Below are 16,311 nucleotides of genomic sequence, written 5' to 3'. Positions count from 1 at the left end.
CTAGCCTTTGGTTTCATGAGTCAGTTCAGCAACAGGAAAACAAACTGAAGGGAGTTCCACTGTGAATGAACTCATTTATCTACTATTTCTTTTAGTTTTATCTGATGTTTGGTCTTTTTAAAAAAACTGTCACGTTTTTACTTTGTATCTCCTTGCATACTGCTTTTCAAGGCAGGCGCTAAACCTCTGAGCCACCCAGGGATCCCCTACATACTGCTTTTGGCCCCAGAGACATAAAAATGAAGCTGAGAGTTTCTATTCTGGAAACAAGCAGAGAAGTAAAGTTGTTCTGTGTTTGAAATAACCTTCTGGAATGCGAAAGTCGTGGACTTTAACCTTTCTTTTCCCCCACAAAATTCTTTGTGCAAAGGTTGAAGGGTAGAGCACAAGAATGCTATAACCAGAGGCAGAAACATGAAACTTCACTGGGCATCAGGCTTATTTGGCTGTGGTGAGAATCTTTCTCTTGGAAGCATCAAGATTAAAAATGATTATAAACTAAGTTGATAGCTTTACCACAAAAGTCTAAAGGAGCGCTTACAAAAACAGATTAAGGAAAATTTTATTGCTCATCAGTGGATGTCAGGCAGGCCTCTCCAATGTCAATGGGAATAGCTAGGATGTGACATTTAAAACAACAAACCGCAGGCTTTGGGGGATCATTAAGGCCTCAAGACTCATGTCACTTACATATCCCATGTTCTAAAGACCAGTTCGATCTCCAGAGTCAATTTAGAGATCAACTGAGGAAGACATGGGAGTCAGGAGTCAGGCAGCATAGAAAGAGAATGACCTCTAAGTTTCATTATCTATAGAAATGGGGACCATGTGACCTACATATGGGAACTAAATTAGGTAGCACAGCAGAAGGCACCTGGCATGTAACAGTTTCTCAAAATGTTAGGGTTTTTTTTTTCCTGATTATCTAAGAGATAATTCCGAACCTAAAAACTCAACAAGGCCATTTATTCAAACTTCTAGATGACATAAAACACAAAAAGATAGTTTACAAAGGAAGATATGTGTGAATAAATAATCTGTCACTCACAAACTGCTGCAATCCTATAACTTCTACCCTGACTAGCCATATCATCCCATTCTTGTATTTGGTGTAGTAACAATTCCACTTCACAGTGGGTATGAAATATTACTCCCCTGCTACTCACAAACCTTTACTGCATGTTTGTCTTCTAGAAAACCATACATTTTCTGAAGTGATTGTAATAGAAACTGAACTTTGGGTCGTGTCCACCACAGCACAGTTAAAAGTATTCCAGTGTATACTTTTTAAAAATAGCAAAATGAATGAAAATGCTGTATCGTTATTGTTTCTTTTAAGCAAAAACTTTAAGTTCTTTTATTACTCAGAAATGTGATACTTAACATAAGCCAAAAAATACTGGCGGGTAGTATATGGCATGAAGAGCAGAAAAACTCTCACTATACAAAGAGTTCAATCTCACCCCAGAGTTCCTGGCAATGAAAAAAGTTGGTTTCAGTCATGTATTGCCAAACTGTTGAGTGGGGGGATTAATAAGTAAATGAATATTGTGCTTATAACATCTACTTTTACATATGCCATGAATGTGTTTAAAAGCAGATGAGGACATAACTTCAATCTGTAGCTCCTTCTACTCCATCTGTTTTATCCCTTGGGTACACATAAGCGCCCCTTCAGAGATGGACTGGGGCAAGAGCTAAGGACGAGCATATTAGAAGGTAATTAAGTTGTGATGCCAAATCACCCCTTTTCTCCTCGAGGGAAGGTGAGTGACTTTCTTAAGAAGTAGTGGAGCTAGGGACTGCAGATCCCAGGTGGTTGTACCATATGACCTCCCTTTTTCTCCCAGGAGGGCAATGTGGTTTTAACTACTATTTAACTACCACGTTGTTTTCAAATGGGGTTTAGAGTGTTGAGTGGAAACAAATACAGACTCTAGGAAAGGCTTCTGTGGCCCTGACTTGGACTTCCCCGTGGGGCTCCCTGGGAACAGAGCTGAGTCAGCACACAGGGCTGCGAGGCAGCAGCCTTTAACTGATGAACGTGGAGCAAAGGAGAAAAGGAGGAGGAATGCTGTGTTCTCTGGTACTTCCTTCAGACCAGGCTTTGGCCACAAGGGCGCTCATCTGTTGGTGGGACCAGAAAAGATCAACGGACTCAGGGTTAATGACGACTCATTCCAAAAATAGGTCCTGTGTTGTTTTGATTATTCAAAGACCAAAAAAGCATGGCATACTTGATTCCTTTGACTATGTATCATTCAAAGAGCATGAGTACAAAGCAGAGAGGTATTCTGACTCTAAGGAATTGCCTGGAGTTCATTTGAAACATAAGCCTTAAAGCACGGTTAATCAAGTTGTCGTTTGGTCAGGGAGGCACATAGCTTAAAAAAAGGTGTTCTTTCTTTATCTTCTGCTACTTGATGTAACTCTATAACTCTTTACATTTACCTAGTAAGTAGTTAAGTAACATATATAAACACCTATAAAAATTACATTTTCATACAAGAATACTACCTACTGGATTGTTTAAGCTTTTATATCACAACTCTTAGTAATTTCACCAATCACTACTCCTTGGGGCACCCCGGAGTTTGGCTATGAGCCATCCCCTAAGACATTCCTGTTTAGGGGTATGTGCTGACTGCCTACAAGAAAATGAGAAGCCACTGCTGGTCTTGTCTTACAAATCCAGCCCTATAAAGTGACAACAGCCATAATTCCTCTGCACGTCTCCCATTCATCTTTGACATGTAACAAATCATGTGAATTAATGAGATATGACGGAACAACATTAAGAAAAATATTAAAGTTTAAAAGCAGAACTCTCCCATTGTTGGTGTTAACTGGAATCTGAATACTTTATCGTCTCTGGTTTGAACCACAGTCTTGTTTTTCTCTCCCAAGTGTGCGAATTTCAGTGTGGAAAATATTAAGTTTCTTAACACAATGATGTTTCATCTAAAGAACAGAATTTTTAGAGAGGTTTGTTACAACATTCTTGGAAGCCTGTAGAAAAATATAACAGCCAAAGGACAAACATAGAAAAGGATTTGATTTTTTTTCTTTTGAGGGAACCGTATGTATGCTAATATTTATGTGCAGACAGTGTTTAGATCCTGGTCTCAAAGAGGAAAAGCTAAACATGCTGCCAGGAGAGTGTATGTCACAGAAAAGCTACAGGAGGAAGCAAACTGCAACAGCCCTTCTTGACTCACAGTGGGATTTCTGTGAGGCACCACAAACCACCAGCTGAGAAGTACACAATGTACACTCTCGGTGGTTTCTTATCATGAGCCTGGTCATCTCTCTTTTACGTGGGTTGGTCCATGAGAGACCCTTACCCTGGCGTCCTGTTCCACAGACTGCTGGAGAGCATTCTCTCTGCGGACAGAAGACACAGGTTTAATTCCTGACTGTTTTACTCACTGCCTCTAACACAGGCCAAGGACCTGACCTGTTTCAGCATCTGTAACATGGGAATAGTGATCCTTAGTACCTTATAGGGGTACTAGATGATGAAATTAGTTGATGCATGTAAACCATGTAAAACCTGCCCCTGGGTGTAGCAGAGTTCAGGACAGGCCATGAAAGAACAAGTGGGAAGTGAGGTGCCACTGGCATACCTTCTGCATCCCAGGATGACAACTCTGAGGCACAGGGTACCGACGGGAGACCAGAGTGTTGTTGTGAAGGGCTTTTGTCATGGCGGTTGGGCCAGGCTACCTGAAACCGTAGGCTCTCTGGGTCGGCTGATCTGTTTTCTAAACAGAACACGGCATTGGGCAGATGGTGCCCGGGAGAAAGCACCTTCGTGGCCAAGTTCCACAAGAACCAGGTGTTTGTCTATGAGTCTTTCAGCACTGCCCTCAGCATAGCTCGGCACCATGACAGGGCCGGGCACCCAGGAGCACTCAGCATGTATCTGCTGAGTAAAAAACAGACGAAGGAAAGGGGTTCTGAGAAAATGGGCAATAGGTATTAGATTGAACAGATCTAGGCAAGGAAACATTGACATCAGACCCATTGCTATCCTGCTTCTCCAATACTGGATGTTATTTCCTAAAAGCAATGTTTATCAGCTAGAGAGAGGTGTCAGCTGCAAATATAATTGTTGATATGTTGAGAATATCCAATAATATTCACATTTTCCTTAAAATATCTGTGAGAATATTTTATGAAAAATGATGGTCATTTCCATCTACAATTAAATTTTCAGGGAAAATTCTTAAATGAAAAAAATTAACCCCCCATATTACACAGGAAAACAAGCATTGTGGTAATCTGGAAGAGATTTAATTAGTTTCTCATTTTTTCAGTGGGTAAAAAATCTAGCCCAATGCCTTGGGATTTCTAGCAAAGGCCTAACTAAGCTTTTGGAGAAAGAAATAAAGGAATAAGAAAAAAATGAGTCCTTTAGGCTAAAGATATACACTGTGGCCTGTTAAAACCTAAAGGCAAATTTTCTGATAATTTATGACAAATTTACAAATCTCCTATTAGAACATTAGGAACGTTTTAAAAGTTAAAACCTGAAATTCATGTTGGAATTTAATTAAATTGCAGTAACTAAAAATTAAATTGTTGTTTGGGATACAATAAATAGATGCTCAAAACAAAGTACACAGCTGAAGCCTCATCTCTAAAGGGAAAAATGTATAGAGAAAATATGAGCAGCTTTTATTATAGATGGTGCAAAAACATAACTCAAAGATCCAATACTAAAACATAAAGCCCATAAAATGGGAGAGTAGGGAGAGAATGGGCGAAATAGATGGAGAGGACGGAGATATAAACACCCAGGTATAAAATAAGTAAGTCACAGAGATGAAAAGTATGGCATAGGGAATATAGTCAATAATATTGTAGTAACAGTTTCTGGTGGCAGATGGTAGCTACACTTATGTGTAATGTACAGACTTGTCCAAACACTATGTCGCATACCCAAAACTAATACATTGTTATGTCAACTATACTTCAATAATTAAAAATATATATATATATAACCCAGAAAACCTTTTTAAAAAATGGATCATAGAAAAATTACCAATCCTTTTGTTTTACCTTGTACCATGAGCATGGGCTCCTTGCCTCCGCCGTGTGCCAGCATCTCCCTGCGATAACGCTCCCCTGCTGCCCTGTGGGAGGGGAGAGGACACTCTGTTATAGTCCCAGGTCACACTTGTCTTAGTTTCTCAAAACGAAGCCACTGACATCATATTCAGAAAAGCTGCCACCTTGAGACTATTCAGTCCTCTGTTTTCTTGCTTCTAAAACTCTAATTCCAAACTTAAATTATTCTAATAAGTAAAACCGGGTGTGAAATATTTATTGTAAAAGGAGAACTCTATTTTCATCTTTCTGTTTCAGAGCAAGCAATCTCTCTTCAAAGAAAGGATCATTTAGTTTCTGTATTATATAGTTAAGCAAAAGGTATCCCATTCTCCATTATCTTTGGAGTTCCCTTAAAGTGTGATTTGAAATTATTTACACTGAGATGAAACTGAGAGAGAAAAATAACACTGTGAAATGAAAGTGAGGGAGACAAAGCTGGCAGGAGGGGGTTAATTACACCCCCTCTGGGGCTGAGGGTAACAAGCCTGGGAACAGGAAGTTGACTCCTGAGTGCACCAGGGGTGAATGCAAAGGCAGGAACAGCTCATCTGCATCTTCTGATGCTCTCTCTCTGCTGGGTTCTATAGGGAACACTATCTATAATAATACTTGCAGGCAGATTTTGGAGAACTTTTACAGATAGAAATTCTCCAACTTATCAGCACCTGGAGACAAGCTATCTAACACTACGTTTGTATTTTATGAAAAATGCAATTCCTTTAATGCCAGATGACTACACACCATGATGCTCTAAGTTACACAAATGCACATGATGTTTCATTCCACTATTTCAGGAGCATCTTTATGTATGGGCAAGTTTGTGAACATAGTTTCTAACCAGAAGTTTTGATAGTATTACTGTATCAAAAATATGTTGATATCAAACACTCTGTGGATGCAAAGGCAAAGTGTGTCATGAATTAGGAAACATGGACAGAAGGCTGGGCCCACCCAGGGAGGGGACGGGGTGGCCAAGAGTCTGCAGTTTCCCTCCCCTCGGACCCTGTTCTCAGGCCTCAGGTCTGCACTGCTTGGCTTTCTGGTGAGGCTTCCAGTCTGGTGATTTTTCAGAAGTTGGATCAAAAAGGATCCTTTGACATGGGTTAGAAATTTTCTAGTCCAGTGAGTATTTTTATTAGCTTACTTTTACATGTCTATAAAAGTATGGTGAACTACATGTCTAGGCAAGAATGCACATATAAACAAGATATAAATGCCTGGAAATATATGTATTTAATAGTATGCGGTTTTCTAGTAAAGTACAGTTCCTTTAAGCAAGATAATATTTTCCCTGGTTTATAGAAATCTCCAGTAAAGAATCATAATCCCCCAAACTGATTTATTATAGTCAATTTTGGCTTTAGGTCCTTTGAAAATAATAAAATCTGAAAAGCAGACCAAATGTCTGCAGTGTGCAAAGGGCGGAAGACAAAATAACATGTGGGTACCAAGCTGTAAAACATTTAAAAATTCGATTACATCAGATTCAAGTTCAAAAGGCCCTGGAACTGAATGTGATTATTAAAAGCTAAGAAAACCCAAGCCTACATCAAACTGCATGAAAAGCTGGGGGCTGGGCAGGAGACAGGGAAGGAAAAGGGGTCGGAATTAACAGACCTGCTTTATTATCTAAGTCCAGTCTGTTCACTGGGAAGCCTTGGGCAGACCACTTGTCCCCTCTGAGCCTCAGTTCCCTCTTACAAGAAGCACCTGCTCTGCCAAGGCTGCTGTGAAAGTAAAATAACGTGCCACATGGGAACTTCTGGGCACTCTGAACATCCCAGGTGCCATTAATTTTAAACCACAACCACATGAAAGCAGTGAAGATACTAGTCATCATCCACAGCTGCCTGAGAAGTATTTGGATATGTGTTTATTTGCGCGGTGAGGAGATAAAATGCTTTAAATGAATATTAGACCAGATCATCATTAGTGGTTTGCTTTCAAAGGACGCTCCTTCTAAGGACTCGATGGGACCAGAACTCTCTGACTTCCCCGAGGTTCCCGGTGTTGAGGGAAGCCTGTGAGAATCAGGGAGCCCACTGAGGGCACAATGGAAGCAATCCTGTGCTTCTTCCGTGGCCGGGGGGAGCTTACTGAGATGCAAGGCTGCCCCTCCCAGACCCCACTCTCCCTCCTTCTCCGGCCCACCACTGTGCGTGACCACCTCCATAGTGGGGATGGGGGTGGGCACCATGTATCCCTGGCTGAAATCAATCAACCTCCCCAGAGTCCCTAATGGAATTGTTAAAGGCTCACACAGTCACCAGCTGAGCTGATGAAATATGCTCTGGACAGGGCTGAGAGTCACCACACAATTACGTTCATGACAGCTGTGGCCTCTGCTGCCTGCCCCATCCTGATGCTGGCAATGGTGAACAAGGCTGTTCGGGAGGGCACCCAGGAGGCAAGCAGTGGAGAGCAATGCAGGGCAGGAGTTCTGCAGCTACCAATGCTAAGGGGTGGTCAGTGGCCCCCATAACGGGATGCCATGGAGGAAATGATCAGGGGAGCCACTCCCCTTCTTCAGACTGCCACTGTCCTACACGGAATGGAAGTGTTCCAAAGTCAGGTGGAGGGGGAGGGGAACTTTCCGGAACAAAGTGGATGCTAGTATCAATAATCAAAGTTTCTAATGGTGCTGCTCCCAAATGAACAACGGTGGCTAATCCTTTGCTGGGCAATAAGGAGGAAATCAGGTGTTCCCCATGAATGAATCCTTGGAAGCTTGCGCTGAAAATAAGGAATGCTGTCAAAAGTAACAGGGAGCAGGGTAAAGACAAGGAGGGAGGCTGGAACAACTAAGAAAACCCACCAGGGAGGCATGGAAGCAGAGCAGTCTAGGCCCACTTTGGAGAAGCAAAGAGCTCTCACACAAAGGTCCCCATGGACATGATGGGAGGGTGCCATGCCATCACCAGCGTGTGGCAACTGTGCGGTGCTGTGGAGCAAGTCAGAGGCTCAGGGCCAGGCTCTGTCACTGAAAGCCCGAGGGAGGCCCACCTGGAAGTCCTGGCGGTGGTGTGGGCGAGGTGGCAAGTGGCTGAGCTTCTCAGCCTGGCTTTAGACACAGCAGGTTGGGGGATAACTAGCATTAGAGAATTCTTCCCCTTTGTTACCTGTTAAAAGGATCTTGTTGAAAACACTCTTTCCACACCATGGAAGCTACTGCCCTGGACATCAGGTAAGAGTAGTACTTGGCACCATAGCCCACAAGATGGCTGAATCGAAGCTGCCAGGCCTGCCAAAACAGAAACATAACACAGGAAATAGTAAGTCTTTGTATTTTCAGATATTATGTATGAGAACACAATGGAACCGCAATAAGGAAATCCGCAAAGGTTTTAATTCAGATTTAACTTTAGAGGGCCGTGTCACTCATGATATTAATATTTTCCCACATTTTATTTTTTTTTATTTTTTTTTATTTTCCCACATTTTATACACTGTTATGGACTGAAGTGTGTCCCTCTCCCCCCCCCCCAAAAAAAATCATATGTTGAAGCTTAACCCTAATACCTTGGAATGTGACTGTATTGAAGTCAGGGCTTTAAAAGGATAGTTAGACTAAAATCAAGCTGGAGGGTAGGTCCTAATCCAGTAGGACTGGAGTCCTTATAAGAAGGGAGAGATACCAGGCATGGGCTCAGAGGAAAAATCATTGAGGGCACAGCCAGAAGACGGTCATCTGCAAGCCAAGGAGAGGGACCCTGAGGAAAGCAAACCTGCCACACCTAATTGTTCACAAGTTCATCACTGCTGAGATTCATTTCTGTGACAGACATGGAGAGAGGACAGCTCACACCCAGCAGGAGGAGCAAAGATGGTGGAATGGGGACAGCTTTCATATCCGGTGTAGCCTGCCTGGTCATTGACACCAGGAGAGGGAATTATGTTATGGGTCTGGCACTGAGCATGTTATTTTATTTTATTTTTTTAATAAGGACAACGATGTTGTTATTGTAAGAAAGGCCATGTGAGTTTTCATGGAAGCATACTGTTCCACTGGAAAATCCTTGTCCTACAACTACTGTTCTTGCTGGGTACCTAAATGCTGAAACACCTACGTTCTGAGCTGTTAGTAATAGGAAGGTTATCCAAGTGCCAGCACATAAACTTAGCATAGCCTATTGATGGTAATGTTGCTACAACAGAAGCTAGAATTACCACAGCAGTCCTCAAAAGACTTATTTATGACCTAATTTTTTTTTTGCTTTTCTAAAACAAACATGCAATAATCCACTGTCTTCTAATGTATGCTTTAGTTGATATTCACATTTTTTGAGGAAGAAAAATTGAAGCCTGAGGTTTTTTTTAAAGATATAAACAAAAAACTGAGCTTTAGTCATAATGACAGATTTATTATTCTTTCATTACTAATTTAATTTCTTCACTTTTTAAATGGAGGTGTAATTGATATATTACATTAGTTTTAGGTGTACAACATAATGATTCGATGTTTGTATGTATTTTGAAGCGATCACCACAGGAAGTCTAGAAGCTCGTTTTTTAACAAAGATAAGCATTCTCTAGCAAATCTTTTAATTCCCCAGGAAATAAAATATAAGGTATAATCCTTACCATAAACCTATAAACTAGATGAGCAAATCCTACCTGATTAAGAATATTAAAAAAAAAAAAAAACAATGATTCCTTGATCACAGTGTGTGGCAAGTTTTAGAACACAGTCTATCTAAGTCTTACATCCACTACACAGGGACTCTAACGGTGAGGTCACAGCGCTACTTACTCTCTGCCTGTGCCCAACACGGTAAGACAAATATTCTGTCTGGATTGGGCAAAGGAGCTATTATAAAAGAGGGTGTGCTAATGTGGCATTGTGTGTCAGCCATACTTCAATTTTTAAAAAACTATTAAAAAAGGAACAGCACAAATAAATGGAAAGTTGCAAATGGGGAAAAAAAGGGGGGGGAGAGGTGTACTGGAGCACTGAAACTAGTTTTGAACATGAGGCTATCATGGCAGGGAGAAACAATTACCCTGCATATCCACTTTCCCTGTTCTTCAAAATGGCTATGCTTGGAAATAAAGTGAGCACCTGGTGAGTGATGCTTCTTATTGAAGGAAGGAGATGTGGCCCCCATTGGTCCCATGTTGGGCCAACTGTGGAGGGGAGATCCTAGATGTAGGGAGCCACAAGCCAGGAGTGTGGTTTCTGACTCTGTGTAGCCACTGCCAGCACAGGGTGGGTGCGCTCACAGGTTGTTATCTGGGGTCTGTTACAGTAACCAGACCTGGATCCCTCCTCATTTGCCCCAGGCACAGATGCCAGCACCATGAAAACATGAAGAGCACTGGAGCTGAGGCCCCAGAAGCTCAACTGAGGCCTCGCCCCAGATGGCAGAAGGTGACTGCACACTCTCCAGCCAACAGGTACCCTCAGTGGGGCAGGGGGGTGGTGGAAAGTACAGAAAGGCTTTCTTTCCCATTCTGTTTCCTATGCAAGTGGTATCTGAATTGAAGGCAAATAGCCAAGGACCATCTATGGGTTAAATTCCATTATGATAAACCTGGAGTAGCTAAATTATTAGTCAAAGGGTTGGGTCTTTCAGAATTCATTTATAAGACATAACAGTTCTGTATCTGTCTTATTAAAAAAGGGGATCTATGTCAATTTTTCTGTTATGCCAACATCTTAATGGACCACTGGTAATCTTTCTCATATAAAGCCACTGATTGGAATACAATGATATCTTTTGTAATGGCATTTCACCTGCTGTTTTAACCTGATACTCCACTGATACTGGTTCTCATGCTACTGATGATGTCAAGGCGGAAGCCTCAAGATTGGAAGCACAGAGTTGAAGGGGTCCTGTCTTTGAGACTTCTTCTTGCTGATCTGCCATAACTAGTTTGGTAGCCTTTGTAGTACAGAGCAGAGTTTAATTTTGTTTAGACTCCAGCTGAATGCAAATTTGTCTTACCTTGAAAGCAGGCCTACTTGAATAGAGGCATTGGATTCAAGCTAAGAAATTTCTAAGTTCATTCGTGTCATCAGCTCATAACTAAGTCCTCACATAAACAGAGTAATAAAATAAGACCTTTCAGAAGTGTAGAAAGAGACATTGGGATTTGTGCAATGCTCAATTTCTTGAGCTGCCACGGCGTCTGCCTTATAGCAACATGCCTACCTGGATACAGATGTTCTGGCACGATGCTCACCTCGTTGTGTCTTGTTCTTTAATTACAGGTTTGAGTTAGGTACTACACCCTTTCCATACTCAAGACACGCTAGAGAAATTACACCCACCTGACACCTTTCATCAGTGGTTTGCAAGTTTCTGGTAGGCTAAGACCTATGGTTCTACTGCTGTTTAACCACAAATAGCTGAATTCCTTCTTATTCACCCTAATATTAAGTCTTTGTTATAATTTCACCCATTCATCAGGAAAAGGAAAGACAGCATTTCATTTTAAGCTCAGGAATTATGACACACTCTTCCTTTGAAGTTGAACCTCTTTTCTTTCCAAGGGACACTACTGGATGGACACCTTCACCCTTCCTTTGAAGTGTAATGTGCGGATCTGGTCTTAAAAACAAAAGACACAAATCCCTTTACAGTGTTTCTTTTATTTTGACTAGAGGTGTAGTCTTCCAACCCTGACACTATCCCAAGACATGGCTATTACAAACTTCTTGGTCAGACACTCACAATGATCCCATAGATAGGAATGTGGAGCAGGTGAAGAGTGATCTAGAAACTCTGTGGAGACTATCACTTGCTTTAGAACTCAGGGAAGGGTAGGCTCTTTGAGGATTCTTATTCGCTATAGCCCCTTCCTCATCATGTGATTTTCCTCCATCCAAATGAGAGACAGGGCCAGGAATGGAAACACAGCAAAGTAGCTGGTTATCTACTATCTATTTTGGTTTTGAACCTCAAAGGGGGCTGAAGCAGAGTAAATACTCATTAACTACATGTTCAATGTTCAGTGATTGAAGTAATCATTTCTCTTAATTTATATTTCAAATAGCACATCATTTCTTCATTTCTAACTATTTATGTATAAATGCTTTTAGCTAAAATTTATTTTAAAACAATCTAATCAGTGACATTATAAATTGTGTGAGAACAGGAATGACACCCATTGCCTCTTTGGTGTGTGTCAAATGAACTGAAATTTCCTTAAGAGCAAAGACCACAATACTGTGTCTACATCTGAACTCAGCACAGTATGGGGACTACAACAGGAATTCAATAGCCGTCTGCTGGATAAGTGGATGAATGGATGGATGGATGGATGGATGGATGGACAGATGGACAGACACTATAGGAGTCTTTCAGGAGGATGCTCAATGTTATTGAAAAATTAGCCTCTGACTGCAATGAGGAGGCCAGGAATAATATCCATATCACAAACAAGAGGATATTACGGAGCTAAAAGCAAACTTTGGATCTTATAGTATCAATAACAATTTTTAACTAAATATTTTTGCTACATCATTTGATAGATAATATAAGATTTTTGAAGACACCAGATCTCCAGGTCTGAACTATGTACACAATCTGTGTAGTGTTTCCTAGCATGTGACTTCAATCTCCTTCAAGCTTTGTAGACTCTAAACATTAAACAACAAGCCTAGCAATACCATGCCAGTTCATAAAGGCCTACTGTTCAATGTGTACCCGTTGTTAATTCGGGTAACTAAAAGACAACAAGACAGAAGCAAATTCCTGAGCTAGTCTTTATGGGTAGACCTTTTTAACTTTTTACATTCTCTACACGCAATACTGTTGGTTTGCAGGGTACCTCTTATGATACCAAATCTGTGGCATCCAAACTGTTCAACCACAGTGGAAAGCAGTAGCAGAAGCAGATATTTTTCCATCTGCCTTCTCATGTTTATATTCTCTTTTTTTTTTATATGATAGTCACAGAGAGCGGGGGGGGAGGCAGAGACACAGGCAGAGGGAGAAGCAGGCTCCATGCACCGGGAGCCCGATGTGGGATTCGATCCCGGGTCTCCAGGATCGCGCCCTGGGCCAAAGGCAGGCGCCAAACCGCTGTGCCACCCAGGGATCCCCTATATTCTCTATCTCTTAATGTATGTGTACATATACTTTTCTGTCAATCAATACAGACTAGTATTTCTAACGTGTAAAAAGTTCCTATTGACACTTCACCAAAACCTGAGAAATGACTATGCCAAACAAACAGGAATTCTCCATCTGGAATATAAAGTGATTTTAAATGAAACACAGCAACTGTGTCTGACAACCTCTCAGGTGGCCCCCATGATCCCATTCACACCTTTGTGAAATCATTCCCCTTGAGTGTGGGCAGGACCTGTGCCTTGCTACTAGCTAACAGACTGTGGCAAAGGCAATGGAATGTCACCTTCATGGTTAGTTGTGCTATACATCATGTCTTGTCTGGGTAGCAGATTCATTCTAAAAACCCTCCGTGACCTGAGGAAGTTGACAACCATACTGGGGAAGCCCACCTGGCAGGAAGCCAGGTGAACCCTTCCAGATCTGGGAGGAAGGCTTTAAGATGTGGGAATGGCCTCTTGGACATATGGATGTCCTAGAGCTGAGAGCAAGAAGTCGGGACCCTGGGTCCCACAGCTGCAAAGAGATGAATTCTGCCAATGACCCAGGTGAAGCAGTCAGGTGAAGCAGTCAACATGAGGTTGCAGTTGGCTGACACCTTGGCTGCAGCCTGTGACACCCCGAGCATGGGACGCAGCTATGCTGTGCCCTGCCTCCTGACAAACAGAAAGAGATGTGGCTATTGCCAATAAGTGTGTGGTAATTTGTTACATGGCAATAGAAAATGTATATTATTATTTATTTCAAAAAGTGAGAATTGTATTAGAAGTGCCACTAAGAAATGAACGCCTGAAAATATGGAAGAAATACCTATATTTTTTAAGTGTCTCTTCATCAAAATCTTTTGAGGATGACATTTTTATAGATATTTCTGTAAATTTTTATAAATAGTTTAACATTTCACATCTTACAAATAAGAATCAAGAAAGAGTAATTTGGTCACAGCTACTGGCAGAGATTGCTAAGCAGCCCGCCTCATTTCCTTCTTCCTCTTAGAAACAGAATCACACCTTTTCCCTAATATATCTGACCAAGGTTGTGGTCGCTCTGGTAGAGACTACACTTCCCAGGCTTCCTCGAGGGGCAGGGTGCTACACTACGTTCTCACACGCACAGGCGAAGGGAGGTAACGTGTACAACCATGTCCTTCAAAAGAATGCTGCTCATCCTCCTTCTCTTCCCCCTTCTCTGCTAGCCTTGAAATGTGAAAACTGGCACCACCTTGGACACAGGTCAAAGCCATATGTGGAGGAGCTACCAGTCCACCAGCCCTATCTGCACACCCTTACCTTGTCATGCAGGAGGAAATGAACTGTATCTCATTTAAGTCATTGTATTTTGTATTTCCAACTGATGACTACACAGGTCACATGTGTGGAGACAGAATTCACAGCCAGGTGTCTTCCTAAAATCAAAGCCCATGTCTCTTGCTACTCCATATCGCACATTTTAAAGTATTGAACTGAATTATGTGACCTACTGCTTTCCATGAATGGGAAAATTATAATCATCTTTATTTCAAGTTCTGGACCCTCAGAACATATTCCTATGCATGACTTGCATGTTTATACTTAACACCGTGACTGAGAACTTAACTGAGAACTTATCATACCAGCTTAAACACATCAAAAATACACCAGGTAGCTATTCTTACAGCTAAAAAGACCTTGTGCAAATGATAATAAGAGTGTTATAATAAGTCAACAATGTTAATACTTCTGGACTTGAAGGAGGCCTCTGGGACCTTTGAGTGGCCTAGAGCTGATAGCTAGGGAAAAGCTGGCTTGCATATATTAATACTAAACCTGCATATAATACTAAGAGTAAGTTAAAATGCTAACACTCCTTTCCAATATGTAAAAATATTTATCTTCATTACATAAATCCTTTTCCACATTACCATTCAAACTTGATTTCCCAAAGTGCCATTAAGAGAATGTGTAACCCCCAAACATACTCCTATGCCATATTTGTGTGTTTGTGACACAAATACTAATGACAACTGGAAGACATTTTCTATGATAATGGTAGAATTATGGCCTATTTTCAGGAGACAAGACCCAGTGTCAGAAGAAAAAAATTTCTAACAAACTGACCAACTCTCTTCAGGCAATCAATAGCAGTATCAGTCATAATCATTATTAATGCATAATATATTAATTAGGAGTATATCTCTTTAGTATGTCAACCTCAATTGTCAGTTTTCTTTACATTTGGGTATTTAAAAAGAAAAATTCAACAAAACAAAACCCAAAACCTTATAAATACTGGATCGTGCTTGTCAAAGCTACTCCATTATCAGAGCAAAGGTGTAACTGATTCAAACATTCATATTATTAAAGTGCTTAGTAGATGAAACATGGTAAAGTGATATTAATCAAAGTAAATGAGACAATAAATAAAAACCACAAGCATGGAACCGGAACCAAGACATGCTGGCATGTTTCTTCCTAATCATAGCTCCTTAATACTGCTTTCCCCCTTGTCTGTACCATCTCATGAGAGAAAGGAGGTTCCTCTCCATTCCAAAGGAACCATGGTCAGGTAATGAGGACTGCCACAGAATATGAGGGCTTCTGTGATCAGGAGGCACCAAGGGGATGAGAGGGATCCCTGTGAGAACAAGACACAATCAGGCACAGCTCTGGTGTTAATACACTCACCAAAAGAAGCTGGATTCTAAAACAAACAGAAAACAATGGATAAAACGGCAACAGTAATTCCATACATAAGAATAATTATTCTAAATGAAAATGGACTGAATTCTCCAATTAAAAGACACAGAATGGCTGGCTGGATTTTTTTTTTTTTGAAGACCCAACTATATATGCTGCTGACAAAAGACTCACTTCAGCTTTAAGGACACATAAAGGCTCAACATGCAGGGATGGGAAAAGGTATTCCATATAAATAGGAAGCAAAAGAGAACAAGGATAGCTATACTTACATCAGAGAAAATAAACTTTAAGACAAAACAGTAACAGAGACAAAGAAGGCCATTATTTAATGTTAACAGAGTCAATTCACCAAGAAGATAGAACAGTTGTAAATATATATGCTCCCAACATCAGAGCACCTAAATATCTTAAGCAAATGCTGACAGATTGGAGGAGTAAAACAC

General features: G+C 41.0%; 1 protein-coding gene across 3 annotated transcripts in view; it reads right to left on the bottom strand.

Annotated features, from left to right (window-relative positions):
* MIPEP (mitochondrial intermediate peptidase) overlaps positions 1 to 16,311 on the bottom strand; it is a 174,265-nt gene that overhangs the window by 19,237 nt on the left and 138,717 nt on the right. For 2 of the 3 annotated variants that reach the window (XR_012016295.1, XM_072795767.1), the window contains exons 17-18: positions 8,235 to 8,356; positions 5,065 to 5,138 (exon numbers count right to left, since the gene is read on the bottom strand). Coding sequence is in view for 2 of the 3 variants with exons in the window: in XM_072795767.1 (XP_072651868.1) it covers positions 5,065 to 5,138; positions 8,235 to 8,356 (196 nt within the window). In the remaining variant the exon portion in view is untranslated. Of the gene's footprint in view, positions 1 to 3,344; positions 3,385 to 5,064; positions 5,139 to 8,234; positions 8,357 to 16,311 lie in introns of all 3 variants that reach the window. The other variant, XM_072795768.1, reaches the window with a different exon arrangement.

This window comes from Canis lupus, chromosome 24 (genome assembly GCF_048164855.1).
Source record: "Canis lupus baileyi chromosome 24, mCanLup2.hap1, whole genome shotgun sequence".
NCBI classification, from domain to species: Eukaryota; Metazoa; Chordata; class Mammalia; order Carnivora; family Canidae; genus Canis; species Canis lupus.
This window is presented reverse-complemented; position numbering and strand designations above follow the sequence as displayed.